This window comes from Mizuhopecten yessoensis, unplaced genomic scaffold, assembly GCF_002113885.1.
Source record: "Mizuhopecten yessoensis strain PY_sf001 unplaced genomic scaffold, ASM211388v2 scaffold4819, whole genome shotgun sequence".
In the NCBI taxonomy this organism is placed as follows: domain Eukaryota; kingdom Metazoa; phylum Mollusca; class Bivalvia; order Pectinida; family Pectinidae; genus Mizuhopecten; species Mizuhopecten yessoensis.
Genome location: NW_018405737.1, coordinates 547,240 through 569,952, shown reverse-complemented (window position 1 = coordinate 569,952; position 22,713 = coordinate 547,240). Strand labels below are relative to the sequence as shown.

The 22,713-nt window shown below is 37.4% G+C and overlaps 2 protein-coding genes and 1 long non-coding RNA gene across 3 annotated transcripts in view; 2 read left to right on the top strand and 1 right to left on the bottom strand.

Moving 5' to 3' along the window:
* LOC110449769 (monocarboxylate transporter 9-like) overlaps positions 1-22,713 on the top strand; it is a 68,578-nt gene that overhangs the window by 27,123 nt on the left and 18,742 nt on the right. The window lies entirely within an intron of this gene.
* LOC110449770 (monocarboxylate transporter 4-like) lies at positions 667-22,447 on the top strand. Its single transcript, XM_021496829.1, has 6 exons — positions 667-786; positions 16,063-16,267; positions 18,248-18,391; positions 19,257-20,042; positions 20,797-20,847; positions 21,210-22,447. Exons 2-6 carry the CDS (start codon positions 16,075-16,077, stop codon positions 21,368-21,370), a joined length of 1,335 nt encoding a protein of 444 aa, XP_021352504.1. The 5' UTR covers positions 667-786; positions 16,063-16,074; the 3' UTR covers positions 21,371-22,447.
* On the bottom strand, positions 14,984-15,608 carry LOC110449772. The gene is made up of 2 exons (XR_002462899.1): positions 15,340-15,608; positions 14,984-15,053 (listed from the first exon to the last, which is right to left on the bottom strand). It is a non-coding gene; the product is annotated as an uncharacterized LOC110449772 (long non-coding RNA).

Sequence of the window (22,713 nt, the reverse complement as noted above, 5' to 3'; positions counted from 1 at the left end):
TTGAACATATATTTAATTTATGCAGTAATGAATATAAGAACCTTAAAAATACAATAGTCAAAACGTAAACAAATAACGACATTGCGTCCGTACGGTGATCCGGATGCGGTTGGGGAGCGGTCCGTGTATATTTAAGACGATCGCAGCGCAGCTTGTCGTCATAATGAGGAAACCTAACGTATTTCAACTGCTGGCTTACTCGTTTACTAGTTGACTAGCTAGCTATTTCTGAATTAAAACTTTGTTTCGAATTTCTGTTTTTATAAAAATGACGAAAGCTACAGATCAACCGATAGAATATACTGAGTATATAACATCACGTAAGTCTGGAATGGATTGAATACTACAAGCTAACACGAAATCGCGATCGGTAAAACTAGCATAGCATGGAATGATCAACACGCAATAGATTTGTAAACGAGTGCAACAACACAAATGTACATAGCATGGAAAAAGACACTTATCAACTAGGGAATTAATACAAATAAACATAGAATTAATACAAATGAACATAGAATTAGATTCAAAACCAGAAGTAACTAATTCTATAACTTATCAACTAGGGAAATAACACAAATGTACATAGAATTAGATTCCAAACCAGAAGTAACTAATTCTTTAAAAAATAATTATGGCGGTGATCTCCTTCCATAGTTTGAAAGCTCTTTGCATGAACGCCGTAATTTTGTAGACACCTAAGCGACATATTTTGTGAATGCGCCATAGTCCGGATAAGACAGTAACACGTGTTACTACAGTACATGTACATGAACAAGCTGTATAGAGGTGAGTATGAGTTTACACATTCACACAATTTGATATAGCAATACTTAAGGCATGTGTAGTAAGCTATTAGTTTGTTTGTTTTAAGAGTAGGTAATCATCAACATTAATTGCACTGGCTTAGCACAAATACATCCACAGTTTTTGCATCAAGATGTTTACGTTTCAGAATAGGCACATGAGTACAAGTATCGGAAGAACTGAGATTTTTATGAGACCAACTTACACAAGTTTGTATTCAGACACTTGTTTAATAGGGCTATTGACAGTACGGATACGCACACTAGTACGATAGGCCAGGTTATAACACACTGACCGAAACCATTGTCGGAGCACAGGCCAAGCCGTGACACACTTACCGTAACCATTATCATAGCGTGTACACACAACTACAAGGATCCGTACTATTACACGGACTGGACACACTTACCGTTACAATTGTCAGAGCGTGTACACACTTGTAATAGGACGTCCGTGGGGAGAGTACGATGGCCGACAACAGCCTGGCAAAAAGATGTGAATTTTTTATATCTTTTTGTACCATGGTACACTTTTATATGGTACACAAAGATATTAAAATTCAAATCTTTGTGTACCATTTAAAAGTGTACCATGGTACACAAAGATATGAAAGCAGAAATAAAATCAACCCGTTGCTTTTGTGTCTTTCTGTACCAAAATAACGTCCGAAAACAGCCATGGTACAGAAACATGTGAAACCATCAGACGAAAAGGTTACAAGTATGACAAATTACACCCCGATAAGGCTGTCATCACATACAATGAAATGTTATCGCACGGAATGTCTGTTATTTTTATTACACCAAATGAGCTACCAAACTATAACTTACTAGTCATTTTAATTGAAATCAACTATTCAATAAATATCCTTTACCGAATTTTATAAATGTTTTATGTTAAAAAGAAAGTCATTATGGATTATTATTCTAATACTTACATTTCTAATGTATTCTATCTGCTTAAACTTCTCAAATGAAAGAAACTCCAAATCAGTTGAAAACGCCGACGGGGTTCGTAGGGGACAAGGGGACAATCAATTTAATTACTTCGAAGGATAGTCTACCTATTTATATTTTTTGGGGGGGAGGGGGGGGGGGGGGGAATACGATGAGCTAGTTGTACGACTCTTTTTTAATCTGGACATCTATCAAAACCAGGGAAATGACAAAAATATTCAGATGTCCTTTATCCCTTTTGGAGTCCCTGCCAAGGCCCCTATACTTACACAATTGCAACTAACTCTGTTTATCATCAGAAGTGATTAATGAACTTTACGACTTGTTTCGACGTTGTAATTAGGGCTTCACTATTCGGGGTCAGTTCTGGTCATAGTGTCCGATAACAACATTCCAATGCTCTGGTGGTACACTTTTTTCATATCTATTTGTACCATAGGTGGTACAAAAAGAAATGAAAAAAGTGTAACGCGGTACTAAAAGGAGAGAAGCTTTCATATCTTTTTGACGGCTGATATCGGCTGTTGGTACATATACATGTGAAAGTAAAGAGTGTTTTTGTAAAGCTGTTTATAATCTTTATGTACCATGGTCCACTTTTACATGGTACACAAAGATTTGAATTTTCATATCTTTGTGTACCATATCAAAGTGTACCGTGGTACAAAAAGATATGAAAGTTCATATCTTTTTGTCAGGGTCTTGTCGGCCATCGTAGGAGAGCCTGTCCAGCGTCGGTAGATGAAAGTGATCGTATAGTAATTTATGTTTCCCCCAAAACTACCGACAAGCTGACCGGCGGCAATCCCTAAGAACGTCCCGCTGCGTCCGTCTGTACAGTCAGACACAGGTCCGTCAGATGTGGAGGAGTATCCGAGTTATAAATCAATCAACACCTTGTTTCAAAGTTAACTAATTACGTAGCCTTTAAAAACACGGCAAACAATACGTACCTTAAAACCAGTAGCATATAATACAAGACAGAACAAAACATACAGTGTGTAGAAAAGAATGTATGTTTAGTAAACCTACATATATCAGCCCCCATGTGGTAAAATAAGGCCTATAAGTAATTATGACGTTGAAAACCAACCCCTCCCAGAACACTGATATACGTTCAACTAACCAGCCCTAACGTTCCCTAACGTGGTAGCACTGTTTTCAGCGCCTGTGATAAATACAGTGTACATTATTGCATACGAGCATTCCGTATTTTTTCCAAATTGTGTAATATTGATCAACAAATTGTACCATATCGCACAGATGTGCGGAGAGAAGCGCACAATGGGGCGAACGATTGTTAAATCGCACAATTGTGCGCACCATGTGTGGACGATGTGCGGACGGTGTGTGAACGATGTATACACGGTGTGTGCACGGTATTTTTGGTGCGTTGTGCGTTCCCACAACTGTAACACTATTTTACCTGTCTAATTTATTAAACATTACTTTCTTTAAACCCATAGTAATTATGATGTGGGTTATCTCCCTTAGACTTACACATAACTGTACTAATAGTCCTTAGAAGATCACTTCCATGATATTGAATTACCATTATAATCTAGTTTCTATGTTTCTGCTGTCTATCTAGCATATGTATATATAGGATGTAGTTAGAATCGACTGGTCACAGTCAACGTTGCTATCTGGGACAATTCAGTCCTGACGACAGGTAACAGTCGTTCTCACTGTTTTCAGTACCCCCACCCATGTCCTGCATTTTATCTAAACTAAAATCTAGACGCTCTACGTTTGTACTTATTTATAGTAAAGTCTCCCACTAGTTAGTTTTTAAAATTTAATTACCTATGTACAACTAATTTTATACTTCATGTAACTTCCCAGTCAACCTGGTACAGGTCATGAGGAGGTCTGCATAGCATACCCGTAACACCTGTATTGTTACGGAGGATACCACACCCTGGGTCTACCTATAGCTACTCTATCTGTCTGACAATGTCCCTTCCTATCTAGTATCAACATCAGTGTCGAACTCAAACATAGCCTTACCCACCTATATAGTTACGGAGGATACCACACCCTGGGTCTACCTATAGCTACTCTATCTGTCTGACAATGTCCCTTCCTATCTAGTACCAACATCAGTGTCGAACACAAGCATTTGCGTTTAGTAACGGTATCTACTAGTATTGTATAGTGTAACGGATCAGACCTAACGGTACCAATTTTAGTCATCGCTATCAGTCCTGTCAAAAGCATGACTATCATTAGTTGGATAAGCGTAGCATGGTGGTGTTTTATCGTAGCTAGGCTAGTATCCTCACGTGAACCCTTTTCCAATAACGAGACATCCTTCAAGTCATTTTCTCCCTCAAAACTTTGACTAGAGTCTATTTGAATTTCGAAGTTGGTTGGGAGTTTATTCTCAGAATGCTAACCTAACTCTGTGTATTTCAAACTCTCAACATTAGTCACCGTATCCACAGTACTAATTACCGCATATGGCTCTGTACAAACACTTACTGATGGTGCTATGTCAATAACAGAGAGTACTACCTTAACACTGTTACATTTTTTTTTGTATGTATCTTTCTGCTTAACTGAACTTTTCCCTGAGAGGTTACTAAGATTTCGTTTTGAAGCTGAATTTAAATATCATATTTCACTAAGAAATCCATCCCTAGTAAACCTGATAGGTTATCTACAGCTGCCACTATAAAGGTTTGTTCAAACTTATATGGTCCCATTTCAAAAACTAAAGGAATACACCCCTTAACATCGAGTTGGTTTCCGTTCGCTGTTGTGAGATTACGTCCAAATCCCTGCAGCGACTGTTTGTCTAACCCCAATTTTACAAACTCCCTATAGAAGAGAACAGAAACAGGAGACCCAGTATCTACCAGCATCCTACAAGTTACATTGTGCACCTGCACATCTGTATACAGACAACCTATGCCTGAAGATACATTATGTGAACTAAGTCGAACCTGGCCCGACACCTTCTCTTTCTTTTCTATTCCCCGTTGAGTTTTCTCCCCTTTGTCCAACTCTGTTTTAGGCCTAGAGATACATATTATATGTATTGTATCCTGATAGACTGGCATCTCGGCCGCAACCCCAGCCTTCTTTAGTTTTCCGACCTACTTAGTTTTTCTTCCAGGTACCTTAAATTAGTAAGTCTGGTACAGTCTCTCATATAATGCCCCTCTTCTTTACAGAACAAACAAGCCCCCTTTTTGTCTGAAGTCCTGTTTTTACTATCTTTCCTTCCTGTTCTTTGTTCCGCTAGCTTCTTGTCCAGTAGCTTACTTATATGCTCTATTGTTAATATCTGAACTATTGTGTTATGGAACAGACTTCTTCAGAGGTTTCCACAGGTTTCTGTGGACTACTTACTCCCTGTTACAGCCTCGTACTCTACAGCGGAAGAAATAGGCTCCTCTTGTGTTGTAGGGTGACTAAATGTGACTTTCTTTTTCATTTCAAAGTTATTTAAACCGTTAATGAACTGATCTATTACTTGACACTCTAGGTAATGATAGGGTAAAACTGGGTAAGCTAGTAATGCTGTTCTACGTAAAGAGTACCCAAAGTCTGAGCTGACTCGCCTTTACTCTGCTTTTGTCCCCTAAATGTTCACCTATGTGTCACACTCATTTCCTTAGGATTGAATCTCTGAGTGAGACATCGTCTAATTGAGTTATAATCTCATGGCGATTCTAAGGTAACTACCTCTCTACTACCCATACCTTTACGCTTAGGAAACGATATGATCTCTTGACTGAGGCCAAATGGCTTTAAATCTTTTTCTGGAGCCCCTATTGGTGTTGATGTAAATCTATCTGAAGGTGTTTGTACAACAGTCTCTACCAACTCTCCCTGCCAATCAGATTAAGTAATCTCTGACTCACTGGAGTATTGATTAGTCGCCATGTACACCAAAAGTGTCTATATATACCTGACTAATTGTAAAACCACAATTGTTAAACTCTTTTTAGTCGTATATCAAACTACACTTTAAAAAAAATCACCAATCAATATAAATTCTCCTTCTTACGTCTATCACAAATCTAAAGAGCTAACAATTCGATAAGGCCTGTTATACAATTCCCGTATTTTCCCGCTAAAAAGTTAAAAGAAACCCGGGCGTCCTGCCACATTGGTTTAAACAGAAACTTATGCGTGCAACATAAAGGCCCTATCTACTGTAGATCTTACGCTTTGTACACTGCAAATCCTACCAGTTAAAAGCTATAATACGTGAATCTAAATCAATACATGCAAAGGAACATCTATCGTTACAGGACTTAATATTTCTAACGATAAAGGTAGACCTCAAATACACATACAATATAGTTTCATAAAATCAAAGCTAGCGTATTTTAACTTATTCACAAAGATGAATTCTGAAAATAACTCGTTACTCACGTTTTCACATCCACGGTCACGGTTCCGATCTTTAATAGGACGTCCGTGGGGAAAGCTTGTCCAGCGTCGGTAGAGGAAAGTGATCGTATAGTAATTTATGTTTTCCCCAAAACTACCGACAAGCTGGCCGGCGGCAATTCCCAAGAATATCCCAGTGCGTCCTCTGTACAGTCAGACACAGGTCCGTCAGATGTGGAGGAGTATCCGAGTTATAAATCAATCAACACATTGTTTCAAAGTTAACTAACGTTTATTACATATCACACGGCTAAGGTAGCCGTTAAAAACACGGCAAACAATACGTACATTAATAACAGTAGCATATAATACAAGACAGAACAAAACCTACAGTGTGTAGAAAAGAACGTATGTTTAGTTAACCTACATATATCAGCCCCTCAGCCCCCACGTGGTAAAATAAGGCCTATACGTAATAATGACGTTGAAAACCAACCCCTCCCAGAACACTGATATACGTTCAGCTAACCAGCCCTAACGTTCCCTAACGTGGTAGCACTGTTTCCAGCGCCTGTGGTAGCACTGTTTTCAGCGCCTGGGTGGAGAGGTCCTGATATAGCCGGGTTTCCGGCCAAGCAAGTCCCCGATTTTGCCTGTGCATCCCCTTTTATACCCCAGCCTCCTGGCCCTATGTAACATATATCGGACACCCATTCCGACTGGCTTAATCTATGGCGTATGCGCAGTGAACCCAGAACCTTTTCCGGTAAGTCCCCAACATCCGGTCGTCTCAAAAGTAAATGCCCATGTAAACAAATAGACTGCACCAGTGATATCGGTACATACGCCGATAGAATAGTACCGTGTAATAGTACTGACACTTGTCATTGTGTGTACACGCTCTGATAATGGTTACGGTAAGTGTGTACACACTATTACAAGTGTCAGTACTATTACACGGACTCGACACACTTACCGTTACCATTGTCAGAGCGTGTTCACACAATTACAATGGGTAGTACTATTACACGGACTCAACATACTTACCGTTTCCATTATCAGAGTGTGTACACAGTATTACAAGTACTGCAATACAGGGATTCGTTGCATTTAAAAATCTTTAAACATTCTCGAGTTATTATGCAAAATATTCTGCAGATATAATGATTATACTTACTCTATTAATACTTATTAACGCATTTACATTTAAACTGTTTTTTTGACACATGCGTTAGGTAGCGCAGGTGTCTAGTGGATCGCGCTTACTACGAAGTTTGCTGAACGTGGAATTGCACAGTAGATACTTGCGTCATCTATAACCTTATATGATGTCTCAGCCCTTATATGGTATCTGATATCTCCTTATATGGATGTCATTCATTCACTTTTCTTTATTTTTTCAAATTTATTTAAATATTTAACATGACCGTCTCGATGAATTGACTGAAAGGTCATGACCCGGTTATACAAATATTCTGAAAGGTCATCACCCAGTTTTACGTAAGCGGTGCTACTTTGAAGCTTATCCCAGCGTAGCTTTAACTATTTTTAGTCACTCCTGGGGGAACCCCAACGGGGACTATTAATTTTGGTTTCATTCCCAGATTTTGACATCTGTTGCCTATCACTCTAAAGGGCTCTTTTATGTTTGCTTCTTTTGGAATATACCAGGCGCCAATTGCAAGCTCTTGGATAACTCAGATATATATTTCCTTTTGAGGTTCACAAAGCGGCTGGACTGTTATATTATGGATTGCTGTTGATTGATTTAGACATTTTATGTCCGACCATCGACTACCGTAAATATTTGCGTATAGTGTGCACTTTTTTAAGGAAAAATGGAATTGTCAATAAACGGGTGCGCGGATACTCAAGAACAACCCAAAACCAGTCCTTGGTCGCGACAATTTGATCGTGAAATTTTCGGGGATTTTTGGAAATGTTTTGAAACATGCTTGCAGCAATAAACTGTTAAATTTCGTTGAATAACTCCTGATTGTATTGTCTATTTAACCATTACGAAAAATTGCAATTTTAAGTTATATCATACGATAGAACCGGATAAATAAACTCGAGTAAAGTAGACCCAACTTTCAGGTACGATACCACGTATGGGGAAACAACGAAAAATTGCATCGTAATAAGCACTCTGGGGTTAAAATGCCGTTCTTGGGTAAAATAATGCTGAACTTAATTATTTAGGAATTTGTCAAATCGACATGGGGAAAGTGGTGAAGTTTGCAAGTTTGTGTATTGCAAAGAGTCAAGGTCGAGTGATACTATTTACCGGCAGGAACTCACAATGTCACATACATGCGAATTGAACCGATACTAATAAAGGTTAGAGTTTGAAAAATAAATATTAATGGGCTCAAAACAGCCAAATACATTTTGATCTTTTCTTTTCAAAGAAGAATTGCTGAAATCGCAATTGTTTTGTGTTTTTCATGTCTCATGAATTTGGCTGTTGGCGGTCCTCGTCGGACCTGTTTGAATGACTGCCTTTAACAAAGCGTACACACTCTGCCGATAGGCCTATCGATGTCCGATTCAGTCGTATATACAAACTATCAGAATTCTACTTTGAATCGTGTATTTTATTCTAAAAACAAGAGAAAGATTTATTCGTATATAAGATTGAATCTTTTCTGAAAGTTATTGTTGTGAAAACGACATCGTTTTATTCCAATTTACTGTTCTGCCCAAGTGACAACAGATATTTGCCACATGCTTTCTTATTAATTCCATGTATTGACATGGTTACCAGCGTATATACACCTGTCATTGTTAGACCATTTTGATTGATAGTCGAAAACATGTCAGTTGTTGCTTGTTCAATGATTTATTATACTGAAAATGGACATATACAAATATAGGAGATGGGGTGACTTTCATGTAATTTTGACAAATTTTTAGTTTTCTTAATGTAATAGATGATATGTCAAAGGAAACTGGATCATCCCGAACGAGAATCCAAATTTATGTACACCTTCTTATTACTATTTGATCATTAAATGTTGTAAACTATTATTTGACTAAACACGTAGTGAAGAAGTAAGCGACCTCAGTGTGAAAAGGAAGTTTGTGATGTGATATGTAAATATTGGCTTCATCCCCGTTCGTTATTGACTCGGCTCGTTATACTTTTTAGTCAAACCCGGGGTTCCTCCAGCAGGGACTATTAATTTCGGTTTCAGTCCCATATTTTGACATCTGTCGCCGAACCCTTTGAAGGGCTTTCGTGTGTTTGCTTCTGTCGCTAATTACAAGCTCTTGGATAGCTCAGATATCGATTTCCTCTGTAGATCTAACATACAACCTAAAGGCGTTCCGAATTTCAAACTGAAGATGTTCTGAATATGAATCAGGCACATTTGAGGTTCCCGAAGGGGTAGACTGTTATGAAATAAAATGCAATTGATTGTTTTAGATATTTTGTGTTTGACCAACGACTATATTGGTAAAAATTCTTTTTAAACCAATAGAAATGTTGTAATAAGATGTTCAGGTAAGTTGAATAACATACATAATTAAAATTTAAAAGTGAACAGTAGCATTTTAACATTATTAGAGTTATACAATTGGCAAAAACGTATAAGACTTGTAAGAATTATGTCCTAGGATGTGAGATGAGCGAGAGTGATTAGGCCTATCCCTACCGACACCGACGTGTCGCCCATCCCCCATCCCAGGGCCAAACAAATATTCCCAGATGTATAGATAAATAACTGGATAAATACCGTGTGTGATATATAGAGTCCATACACACGTGGTCAAATAGGCCTTTACCAATGTATAAGCATAGAGGGCACTTTGTATAGAGCCCACATACAAATAATCAATTAGAGTAGATAAATCTCGTGAAGTGATGCAAGGCAATAACGAGACCCGTATGTGTTTTTACATTGGACGCAGCTGAGATACTTTCAACGACTTTCTTTTGTAGTTGCAAGGGCACTAAAAATGTCATATACAACTTGAATTGTGTCAATCTTGCACTCTGATCGAGACGACAATTTAAATTTGCCGATAATTATATATGTGTCATCGATTAAATTTTTCTTGTATATGAATATGTTGACATTTTTACCAACAAGTTAAGTTATTTTTTACTGAGAATTACAAAATTGTATCAACTGATATTATTAAGATAATTAACCACCAATACAATACCAGTACGAACTAGTGATAGAGATAGGAAATTCCTAAATTATCAGCCTTTAGTTTTGGTAAAAATGATTTGCTCCAATATGCATGTTCAGTTCTCTTGTATCATTTTGTTTTCATTTGAACAGATGAGATATGTCATCCTGGCACTTTGGTCTTTTTGAATGTGGAAGGCCTTGAAATTAGGATGCAGAAGGCCAGGGAATATCACAGAAACAGAAATAGTGTTTACGTTTTCTTGTTATATCCATGTGTTGGAATAAATGGTTACCTAAACAGCGTGTATGCATATACACCTGGTCATTGTTAGACCATTTTGACTGATAGGTGGAGTCTGTCAGTTGTATCTTGGTCAATGATTTATAATTCTGAAAATGATCATACAAGATATCGGGTGACTTTCATGTCATTTTGACATATTTCTAGTTTCTTTTTGAGATGACTCGGCTCGTCATATTTTTCTGTTTGTGATTGACTTCGCTCGTGATGCATTTCTCTGTTTTTGATTGGCTCGGCTCGTCATGGTTTTCTCTGTTTGTGATTGGCTTGGCTCGTCATGGTTTTCTCTGTTTGTGATTGGCTCGGCTCGTCATGTTCTGTGGATGTTCGACTCGGTAACAGGTCAGCTCAGTATTTGGAGAGTTCGGCACCTACGGTTCGAGACACCACGGCATTTTTTTCGGGTCACCTCGGCCTTTTCAATGGGACACCTCGGCACCTGTCGGTATTTTTTCGGTTCTTTTCATAATAAATTTATATTTTCCCAATAACACCAACTAATGTGTCTTTCTTCTACATGTTCACGGACAGAATGGACTTCTATTTTTATTTCACCAATTCATGTGTTATATTTTTCATTATGTTGTGTTTACATGTTCAAAACATGTACGTGTAAAGGATGTAGTTTCTATTGTCATTCTTGTTTATTTATTTTTTTTGCACGATTTTAGTTGTGGTTAAAAAACTAAAACACGGAAGTCTAGTTGCAACAAAGTGTATGTAGAGCGTAAATTACTGAAAGTGTTTGTTTTCACATCCATGTACAGTTGTGGGACCGCACAACGCAGCAAAAATAGCGTGCGCACACCATGCATATATCGTTCACACACCGTCCGCACATCGTCCACACATGGTGCGAACAACTGTGCGATTTAGCAATCGTTCGCCCCGTTGTGCGCTCCTCTCCGCACATCTGTGCGATTTGGTATCATTTTTAGATCAAAATTACGGAATGACAAAAATACGGAAGGCTTGTATGCGATAATGTAAAATGTGTACATATCTGTAATTTCTCATTACAATAATCAAGATTATACAATTTCACATTGTGTGTTACACAGTATTACAGCGGCCGTTAGGCTGTCAAGAATGGGGTTGGCTCCAAAGTAACAGAACACGTACATAACAATTTGTATGAGTGACCGGAGTTTTACCTGACCAGTGCCTGATACACAGAGCTGATATGCGATACCGTTTGACCGTAATGAATAGTATTTGTTATTTGCATTCGTTTGCCTATACCTCCCCTTCACCTGGATTTTTACACCCCCGGCCTTACCCGACGAGTTACGTAAGTGCCCCAGGCGAGGGGAAAAACTACGGTCCAGGTACATGTAGAAAGGGGTTATGTTTACCTGTATACGGGATTGTGTTGTAATTTTACATGTGTCGATTAAGTTTGCTTAAAAACACAGAAAACACAATTTCTAAATATAAGAATGTATAGACAGAAAGATAAGGTTATAGATGATGCTAGAATATAAAAACATACGTAAACATCAAGTTTATAGTTTAAATATGAAACTGATAAATTGTTAAGGCATTCCTCAATTTACACCAACCACCATTGCTATCGCACAACATCCGTCCATCGTGCGCACAGATGTGCGCAAGCAATGATCGTCCAGCTTTTTATCGTTCGCCCATCGTGCACACACCGTTAACACACCGTGCACACATCGTGCGTACACCGCACATCGTGTAACGTTGTGCCATCCCACAACTATCTTGTCATCATGCACAGGTGGTTGTGATCAAGATGGCGGCTACGCAGTAACATCTGTCGGAACGTGTTCTGATATTAGTTCATTACTCATTGACTCGGCTCGTCATGCTTTTCTCTGTGATTGACTCGGCTCGTAATGCTATTCTCTGTTTGTGATTGACTCGGCTCGTCATGCTTTTAACTGTTTGTGATTGACTCGGCTCGTAATGCTATTCTCTGTTTGTGATTTACTCGGCTCGCCATGCCTTTCTCTGTATGTGATTGACTCGGCTCGTCATGCTTTTCTCTGTATGTGATTGACTCGGCTCGTCATGTCTTTTTCTTTTTGTGTGTGATTGACTCGGCTTGTGATGCTTTTCCCCTGTGATTAACTCTGTTCAATATGTGTTTCTCTGATTGTGATTGAATCGGCTCATAATACTTTTTTTTCTAATTATGATTGATCTAGCTTGTCATGCTTTTCTCTTTGTGTGATTGACTCGGCATGTCATGTTTTTTTGTTTTATTTTCTTTTGGGTGATTAACTCTTATCCTGGATATCATTCAGGTAATATATATTTTAACAACCTTTATTTTGAGGACCAAAACCTTATCGTTTATATCTGAAAACAAGTTCACCCAGCGTCATATATCGCCTATATTGAACTAGACGGAACTATTCTTAGCGATACAATTAAAAACTTCAACGTTTGTTTTGTTGTGAAAACGATATGAAGCCACCTTGACAGAGACACCACGGAAAAATACCGTCCAAGGCATAGACAAGCGAGAAAGGGAATAAATGAACAAGTGATAAAAGTCTAACAGAGGTTATCGGGTGCATTATGATTTTATAACACGTGATGGTATTATGAAAAGGTCAGCTAAACATATATGTTCAAACACCTCAAGAATCTCTTTGCCCGTCTGACAAATAAGAAGACACCCCAACAATCATTTTGTATTCGCAATCATTCCGCAAACTGACAGCTAGTGACTGCGTACAAAAGTAACATAGCTTTCAAACAATCTAATCCGCTATTGGATAATGCTATATTTTATGATACAGAAACCAATATACTGAACTTATGTTAATGATTGTATTATGTATGTAGTGTATGGTTGTCATTTATGTATATATGATTATTCATACGTGTACAATTATAAATCTAGCCCCATAACGTTGTTAAATCGTGACATGTAATATGGCATCTTCGCTAGCCAAGGGTTCGCTTCGTATAAACTTTACGAAGCGAACCCTTGGCTAACGAAGATGGTAATATGGATAAATTCCGGTATTTGAAGCGGACACAAGCATAATCTGATTATGAATATAGCCGTTATTACACCCAGATCCGGTAAATCTAGGTCATCGTTATGCCCAACAACGGAAAATGTGGTAAATGTAAAACCGAAGGAAACAAAATTGCTAACAGGAACTTTTAAATCGATTACTGAAGATTCATATTTCTCCCACCCTTCATACTGTACGTGTGTCTCCCGTTTTAGCCGGGAAAGATCAGCTAGTCACCCCCTAGGGAGAGATAGCCGTGCCGATTAGCACGAGTTCAATTGTGACATTATTAAAATGCGTCAATGGTAATTGTGACGTCATCAAAAGTGAATGACGATATTCATACCCCACATGTGTTTTTGTTTACAAACATGACAGACTACTGTCGGAGGAGTTGTGACTGAAATAGTATGATTGGAGAAAAATAATCATCCCCTACCGTAATAGAGGGCGTAACAGAGAAATTTCCAACCCTCCGTGTGATTGTGTTGGTTGTCTAACCCTCGTCAGAGCCTCGGGTTAGACAACCAAAAACGATCACCCCACGGGTAAGAGATTTATCTTTCACTTCCTCAAGGTAGGGGAATATTCTATTAGTCTCCTGTATGAAAGGAAATCTGTAATGACAGTGAAGCAGAGGCTGAAGGTGTATCTGGCGAGCACACGTGTATGTCACGCAACAGAGTCGACCAAGTTACTTTGAAGAATTTCACAACTCAAAGACCAGAATAAATTGATAACATTTAATAAAATAACAAATAATAAAAATAATTCAAGTATTACAAGTATTACTAATCTGTCCCTATCTGACCAAGGAGCTCCTTTGATATCCTGCCTATATGTAAATATCACATATTTACTACATGTAGATAATCTTATCCAGCTTACAACATGTCAGAATAAACGGATACCCATAACAGGCTACATAATAACCAAATAAATGATACTCAAAATCATCCATAAATACACTCTCACTGAGACCTTTGTAATTAAACCTACTGTCCTAATGGTGTTAATTAACCACCCTTGACTGTTCACACCTCACTGTAGTTATACAGTATGCTAGTAATAGAGTACAAGTAGTATGTCCACTGCACAATGCATGAGTACACGTCCCTCCGCAAACAACCGTCTCTCCGGCGCACAGAATTACATCTCCTTTCACCATGAACTGCTGGAGTCGCCTCGGTGTAAAAGAGATCGGACATCATAAGGCCACGACGAACTGTAGGGGAACGGAACATCGGACATCCACCACCACTGAGAGCTTCATACCAGTCGTAGTCCAATCATATGGTTGTACCAGTAATAGAGTTGTACCAATAATATAGTTGTACCAATAATATAGTTGTGAAAGTTCATCGTAGAACCAGTACTACACACTGCGGCCCTTCATAACTTCAGCCGCCACGTGTTTTTGTTTACTGTTTACATGTCTCAGGTCACGTGACTAGCCACACGGCTGCCTGCCGCATGGTCCCTAGTCCACCCCCACCTTGGACTGTAATTAACAAAATACCAACTTTTACTGCCCTGAACTCATCTATTAGGCTTGACATGGATATAATTGACTAATATTTACATATATATTCCCCTGTCAACGAGGCAATGCACGTAATATTTTAGCTTAACAACCACCTTGGCTATACTATACTCAGACAGTAGAGTGCCGCCGATAGCGACCGCTTAACTTGACTTATAGCTGAACAAATATTTCCTGACAGCTTAATTCATTATTATTAACATAAACCATATACATTTATATCCAAGTGTAACATAACACTCACCCCCGGGGAGTCTTCCTAACCTCGCTCTAGCCCATCATGTTCGCTAGCACCTCACTCCTTGTGGGAAAAATGGCGACTGCCCCGAATTGACTAGCACATGTTCTCACTACTGCTTGTAAGCTACCCTCTGATTGGTCAGTGAAACGAAGATAAACATCGACTATCCAATGATCTTGCTTCTGTTCACAACAACCTGTAATCGGCACCCCTCTGTACTTATACATACAATACACTGTAATCGATAACCCTCGGTATTATCATATAATATACACATGTACACACGACTATGTGACAGTGTACGACATTGAATTTAGACAAACAAATCCTTTATACAAACACAGATGAATAAGTGGCTTCCTCCAGATGACTCCGTACCGGCCGCCAGATAAAATATATACATGTATATACTGTCTACTTACGGCTTCCCTAGCTAGCTACGCATTTCAAAATGGGAATGGCTAGGCATGATGCATTTATATATGAATACAAAATCCCACATACTTTTACATGGCCTCAGAAAGAAATTAGTGTTTAGCATGATCCGACATACAGAGATGTAGCGTCAAGCGTCAAATAATAAACTTGCGTCATCAACGAAATCACGTGACAAGATTCGACAGTCATAAAGAGTGTTTAATAATGAAATGATAGACCATCAGTCAATGTTTGTCTTTATTCTGCAAATATGTTTTATTGAATCAAAGAGTGTTGCATATATTGCAGGAACAGTCCAGGATGATCCTTTCTCAGCCTGACAAGGGCTGGTCATGGGTCGCCTTATTTGCGGCGTTTTTTGTTATGTTTGTGGAGGGAGCATTTATGGGCGCTCTAGGCATCATACATCTGGCCCTTCTTGACAGATATGCAGAGTCTAACATGAAAACGGCTATGGCGGGTTCCCTCTTTGTCTGCATGAATACTACTGGAGGTAAGATTTAAAGCAATCTTTTTCGCGTAAGTTTCGATTACTGCCTACATGCCCCGATCAACCGGAAGTAGATATAATCATGCTCACCAGACAGACTTCAATGTCTATGGCTGTTTGTAAAATATGGGACGTTCAAGAACATGGATATAACACTCATGTTCAAAGGGAATGCTTTTACTTTTCTGATAATTACATAATAACTGCTTTAAATCATACAATTACTCTGTTTGCTAAACTACATGAATCTAACTAGGAATCTAGTTTGTACAAATTTACCGTAAAATGGTTATTTACGCAAGCTTATATTTTGCGATTGTGACCGAAAATTAGAAAATTGAATTTACACGGATTTCAAATTCGCGATCTTGACTTGTGAAGGAACTTACTTTTCGCAGTGTCTTAACACAGAGACGGGACACCCGGCAAGTTAAGTGTCAAATAGTCGAATTAATACGCTTTATAACTGTTTTTGTTTTACAAATCATCAACAAAATAATGATGTGTGATATAATCTGTTTTCAAACATCCTGTATAACTCTTAATATGAATGAATCATTACAACCACATGCTCACTATTTCACGAAGACATCACGGCTATGAAGTTTATTGTCGCGGCTCATTTGTACGCTTGTCATATTATTATGCTGATCATAATTATGTTCGAGATCACCTAACTGACCCGCGAAATCATGACAATACCATCCCCGCGGAAAATCCTGCAGTTAGGTATTTACAATGTTTGTCAAAGAAGGGCGAACGTAACACACACAAGTGACTGCACCTTAAAGATTTTGTAATAGATACAGTATGACAGAATGAATTGCTCTGTATCATACATATGTTTCCTTCTTCTAGGACTCATAAGGATGCTAGGGGCCAATAAGTTGCCACATTGTCTAAACTACTGTTAAAACAGAGGGACAAATGCATAAATCCCTTTAATTTATTTATTTGTAATTAAGAAGAGTACTGATTCATTTTAAACTAAATAATCTATTAAGTGTGTATACAATCTGTAAAGTGTGTATACTATATGATCTGTAAAGTGTGTATATTATATAATCTGTAAAGTGTGTATATTATATAATCTGTAAAGTGTGTATATTATATAATCTGTAAAGTGTGTGTATTATATAATCTGTAAAGTGTGTATATCATATAATCTGTTAAGTGTGTATATTATATAATCTGTAAAGTGTGTATATTATATAATCTTAATCTGTAAAATGTGTATATTATATAATCTGTAAAGTGTGTATATTATATAATCTGTAAAGGGTGTATATTATATAATCTTAATCTGTAAAATGTGTATATAATATAATCTGTAAAGTGTGTAAATTATATAATCTGTAAAGTGTGTATATTATATAATCTGTAAAGTGTATATATTATGAACAGTGTGACTACTCAATTGATAAACTGTGGCCATCAAAATTACAGAAAACTTTGAGGACTAAACAATTCACCAGCAGAGTGTACAACCTTAATATATAAGTTTAACACACACAGGTGACTAAACATTCAAAATTTTGTTCGCAAAGACAGTAACCCAGAAATGAATCACACTGCGTGCTACAGCTTTTAAAAAATCAGCCCGTCTCTAATATAACTTTTTTGACTATATATGTGGTGACGTAGGATTTGTTTCAGGCACTAGTATTTCCTAGTAGATCATCATTTGTTTGGTATAAACAACTTAGGTACACCATAATTTTGCACAAAACTTAATATTGAGCAACAATTTCTACCCAGCAACTTTAACCAATGAGAAGTTAGAATTACAAATACTGCGTCAAACGTTGCGGTATTCGACGTCATCACTTTTTTGGTTGTCTTTTTTGTACATTATAAGATACAATCAGGAAAAGTCAAGCATTTTTTGGGAAACAGCGAAAATTAAATACTGTAATGATATAGTATATAAAGATGTAAAATATTAATGATATAACAGTATTCCTTCGTTTTGTATTATCTTAGGTATCCTATGTAGTGCCCTGGTGGAGAGGTACAGCTGTCGTGTGGTAACAGTGACTGGTTCACTACTCTTTACCGTCGGACTCTTGATCTGCGCCTTACCAGTGTCTCTGGATGTGGTGATGTTCGCCTATGGAATACTGGCCGGTAATCATTATGCATAAATGTTTCAGTTTCTTTTTTGAAAACAAAATTATTTGCGTATAAGATCATTCCCATTGCTTTTAACGTTAAATCAAGGTTTTTATTCTGCATATTTCAAATTATAATGTATTAGTTTGTCCATAATATGTAGGGTCGCCCACTGCTTGAGTCCAAGACTTCAACAAAGTACGTGTAACTGACCCAGCTGTGTTGCTAATTAATACTATCGCATGAAGTGACTAGTATGTAAAACTTATTACATTTATCACGTGATCATGGTATGCCCAGCACTGATTTTGTGGAAAGATAACATTGAAACAAAAAGAGCTTCACTCTCGTAACACTTTTGTATAACAATTAAATATATGTATATACGTGAAAACATTCAGGTTAATATATATATCTTAATCATCGACCTAACGTTTACCTTTGCATCGAAGATATCAATATAGAAATTGAACGTACAAAATTATTATACAAAGAGCATGCAGATATAAAATCTGATCCAATATATCTTCTGAGTAACACTATAGAGTACGAATATAAATATCCCAACGTGGTCATGTGTCGTGGACCTTAACATAAACCACTTAGATAATTGTTAAGCACAATCTAAAGGTGAAACTCATTGTCTGTTTTCCATCCTGGGTTTAAATCTGTATGGAGAGAAGGACAAATATTACTAACGTACTTCAGAAAAGGGCAATACATTTACCAAAAAGGAAATTCATTTTGTAGAAATACATGTAGCCAGTCATGACCCTGTATGAATCGTTCAGATGTTCTTCTGAAAACATGACATCCCATAGCTCAATACAAGTTCATCCTTATCGGTTTAGATGTAATTCATTATTCTTTTCGTCATTAGGGATTGGAAGCAGTTTGACAAACACGGCAGCTTTCATTGTCGTGGGATACAACTTTAAACAACGGATAAATATAGCAAATGGAATTTCGGCTTCAGGGATGTGTTTTGGATCCCTTGTGATGCCTCCGGTTGTGGAAATGCTGCGCGCATATTACGGAAATACGATGATCTTTGTGATTCTAGGATGTATGTCACTTCAACAAGCTGTATTGGGAGCTTTATATTTTCCGGCATATCTCGAACATTCTAGAAAGAAACGGACACACAATGAGAAGACAAAACAGTCATCTTTGGTTAAATCAGTGTGTTTACACTGGCTTAGGATGTTGAAAAATGCATCTTTTATATGTATAATAGGCTATTTGTGTCTATTGCAGTTGGGTGCCTTCGTCAATTATTTACATTTTCCCAAATTCGTAACAACATTGGGATTCACTTCTATGCAGGCTTCGTACCTGCTAACAGTGAAAGGAGTGTTTGCCTTTTTCGCCCGACTTTTACTGGCAGCTTTTGTGAACTCGAACAGTTATAACATAGACCTCACGACTTTAATGTTCGGGACCTGCACTTTCATGGCGTTAGCCAGTATTCTACTTCCATTTTACGGAACGTCTTTTCCTGGGCTAGTGATTTTTTGTATATTTGGAGGATTGTATGGTGATTCTGTTATTGGGATTCTGAATGCCTTAAATATTGACATAGTTGGATACGACAACTTTGCTTCAGCAACCGGAATTGAATTTGCAGTTATGGGAATCGGGATTTTTGTGGGACCAACCCTTGTAGGTGAGTTTATACATGTATATATATAAAAATGCCACCATGTGCATTTTATTTGGATATCCAACCTTCCATGGATACATTATATTTGGATATCCAACCTTCCATGGATACATTTTATTTGGATATCCAACCTTCCATGGATACATTTTATTTGGATATCTAACCTTCCATGGATACATTTTATTTTGATATCTAACCTTCCATGGATACATTTATTTCGATATCTAACCTTCCATGGATACATTTTATTTTGATATCTAACCTTCCATGGATACATTTTATTTGGATATCTAACCTTCCATGGATACATTATATTTGGATATCCAACCTTCCATGGAGACATTTTATTTGGATATCCAACCTTCCATGGATTCATTTTATTTCGATATCCAACCTTCCCTGTATACATTTTATTTGGATATCTAACCTTCCATTGATACATTTTATTTTGATATCTAACCTTCCAAGGATACATTTTATTTGGATATCCAACCTTCCATGGATACATTTTATTTCGATATCCAACCTTCCCTGGATACATTTTATTTGGATATCTAACCTTCCATGGATACATTTATTTTGATATCTAACCTTCCATGGATACATTTTATTTTGATATTTAACCTTCCATGGATACATTTTATTTGGATATCCAACCTTCCATGGATACATTTCGAACTGGTGTGTCGCACATTAACTCTCATTTAATTCGACTTTTTGACACTGGTTTACTCATTTAATGGTTTGTTGTCGACAGGGCTCGTGATTGACCTTGGGGGAACATACACGTTTTGCTTCAGTGTTACAGGTTAGTTATGCTGAGGTTTTTACATTCTAACCACAAGGTTTGTAGTATGTGTTCCTTCGGTAAACCTATTATTTACATGTTTTTCCCATTTAAAAATGTTTTACATACTTATCTTGACATTGTATTATTTTTCTACTATATTTAATTTAGCAAGTGATATAAATTTCAAACATAATAATTCTAAACAATCATTTAGAAAAAGTAAACATAAATTATTAAGATCATGCATGTGTATATCACTTGTGTCATTAAGCAATGTTTTTGTTTTCGATTCCATCAACTTACATTTTCATAGTCATAGCAGGACCGTACATATTTAAATCGCAATAAAGGTTTGCTCATTGCATCTTATTATTTTTCAGGTGCCATTCTTCTACTAGCTGGATTTCTAAGTCTTATAGCGGGGACATTAAAATCACCACATCGGAAAGAGCTCGTACAGGGCGATCAAGTATTAGATGTGTTTCTCGAACAAAATAATTCCAGCGAAGAAGATCGAAACTTATACAAAACGAACCTTTAAATATGAAATGATCAAACACTGATAATACATCAGCAGGAAATGTTAAACCCGATAAACAACACAGAGAATCTGGAAAATAATCTTTTTATGCATGAGTTTATATGAATGACTGATACGAACGGCTGAGCGGGATTCTAGTACTGTAATATACCTTGTTTCCTGCCATTGCTGTTGCTCAGTCGATAGTTCTAGTCTGCGAGTGGCACTTTACAACAGTAATTAAGTGTAGATAGGTCCAATTCCTTTACATGTATACTTCTCAAACTGTAATTTGAAGTTGTGAGATATAATTTTGTTGAGCCCATATTGTATCTAAAGTACGAATAAATCTGTACGCAGCATATCATATTAAATACCCAGGGAGTTGTCTGGAAACATTGATGTGCAATTATGATGTGCTACCCATTCTCCCAACATGTTGGATTACATACGATCACATTAAAGCGCTATAATCAGGCGGTGCAATTGTCTAAACCTAGACTAAAGTTGGATTGTACTTTTGCAGCCCTGACACCTTCAGTCTATGTTCAAATTGAGGATCGCCGACTTAAAGCGCTGTGATGTTATTGCTAAACTGTATACTTGTATCTCATATATTGTTATGTTTAATGTATGGATCCGCTCAGTACAACATTTAACAAAAATGTCGCCCAAAAAGTGACAATGAATAAGAAAACAAATATCATACGTATGTACATGTATATAGATCTTATTTGATCATGGCTCAATAGCTCAATTAAGAGATACATTTCTATACGGCAATTGGAAGTATATAGGCACATGACAAATTGTTTCTGGGTTTGTGTGGCTGTAGGTGTGTAAATGTCCTCGCGAAAGCCATTATTAAGGTCATATGAACACGTGTCTTGGGAGACTCTTCGAAAAGTACGGAAGCGCGAAAAGAAAGTGTTACAATGATGGCAGCAGAACAATTCTGTGTTTTTAAGAAGACACAAAAGAGAGACAATCCCCAATGCTGCAGGAACCCTCACAGTAGCCGCATCTTACGACCTGCAGCGGGGTACATTAGACCTATACTTTTCCTGAACACGAACGAATAAACACCGTCAATTTTACGATAAAGTCAAATTATCCAGTGAACAAAGAATGATCACCTGGACACGCGCGGACGATGTTTTTACACTGATTATATGGAATACATAAAAACATCGAATGAAAAGTTATGTTGATTTTTTATTTGTATAATCGGCGAATTATTTACGTCACCTTTAAAACAATAGACAGTGTTATTAGTCTCACACTGTAACGGCTGTGTAGCAACGACGCTGGAAGATACTTGAGGTGTTCCGAAACCTGAACCGGAAGTGCCCTTCTGAGGAGTG

Excerpts from the sequence above, each read along its gene's own strand:
- LOC110449770 (XM_021496829.1), top strand. The coding sequence starts at position 16,075 with ATGATCCTTTCTCAGCCTGACAAGGGCTGGTCATGGGTCGCCTTATTT. Across the intron at positions 16,268-18,247 it reads CTGCATGAATACTACTGGAG|GTATCCTATGTAGTGCCCTG; the intron begins GTAAGATTTAAA and ends GTATTATCTTAG. Across the intron at positions 18,392-19,256 it reads CGCCTATGGAATACTGGCCG|GGATTGGAAGCAGTTTGACA; the intron begins GTAATCATTATG and ends TTTCGTCATTAG.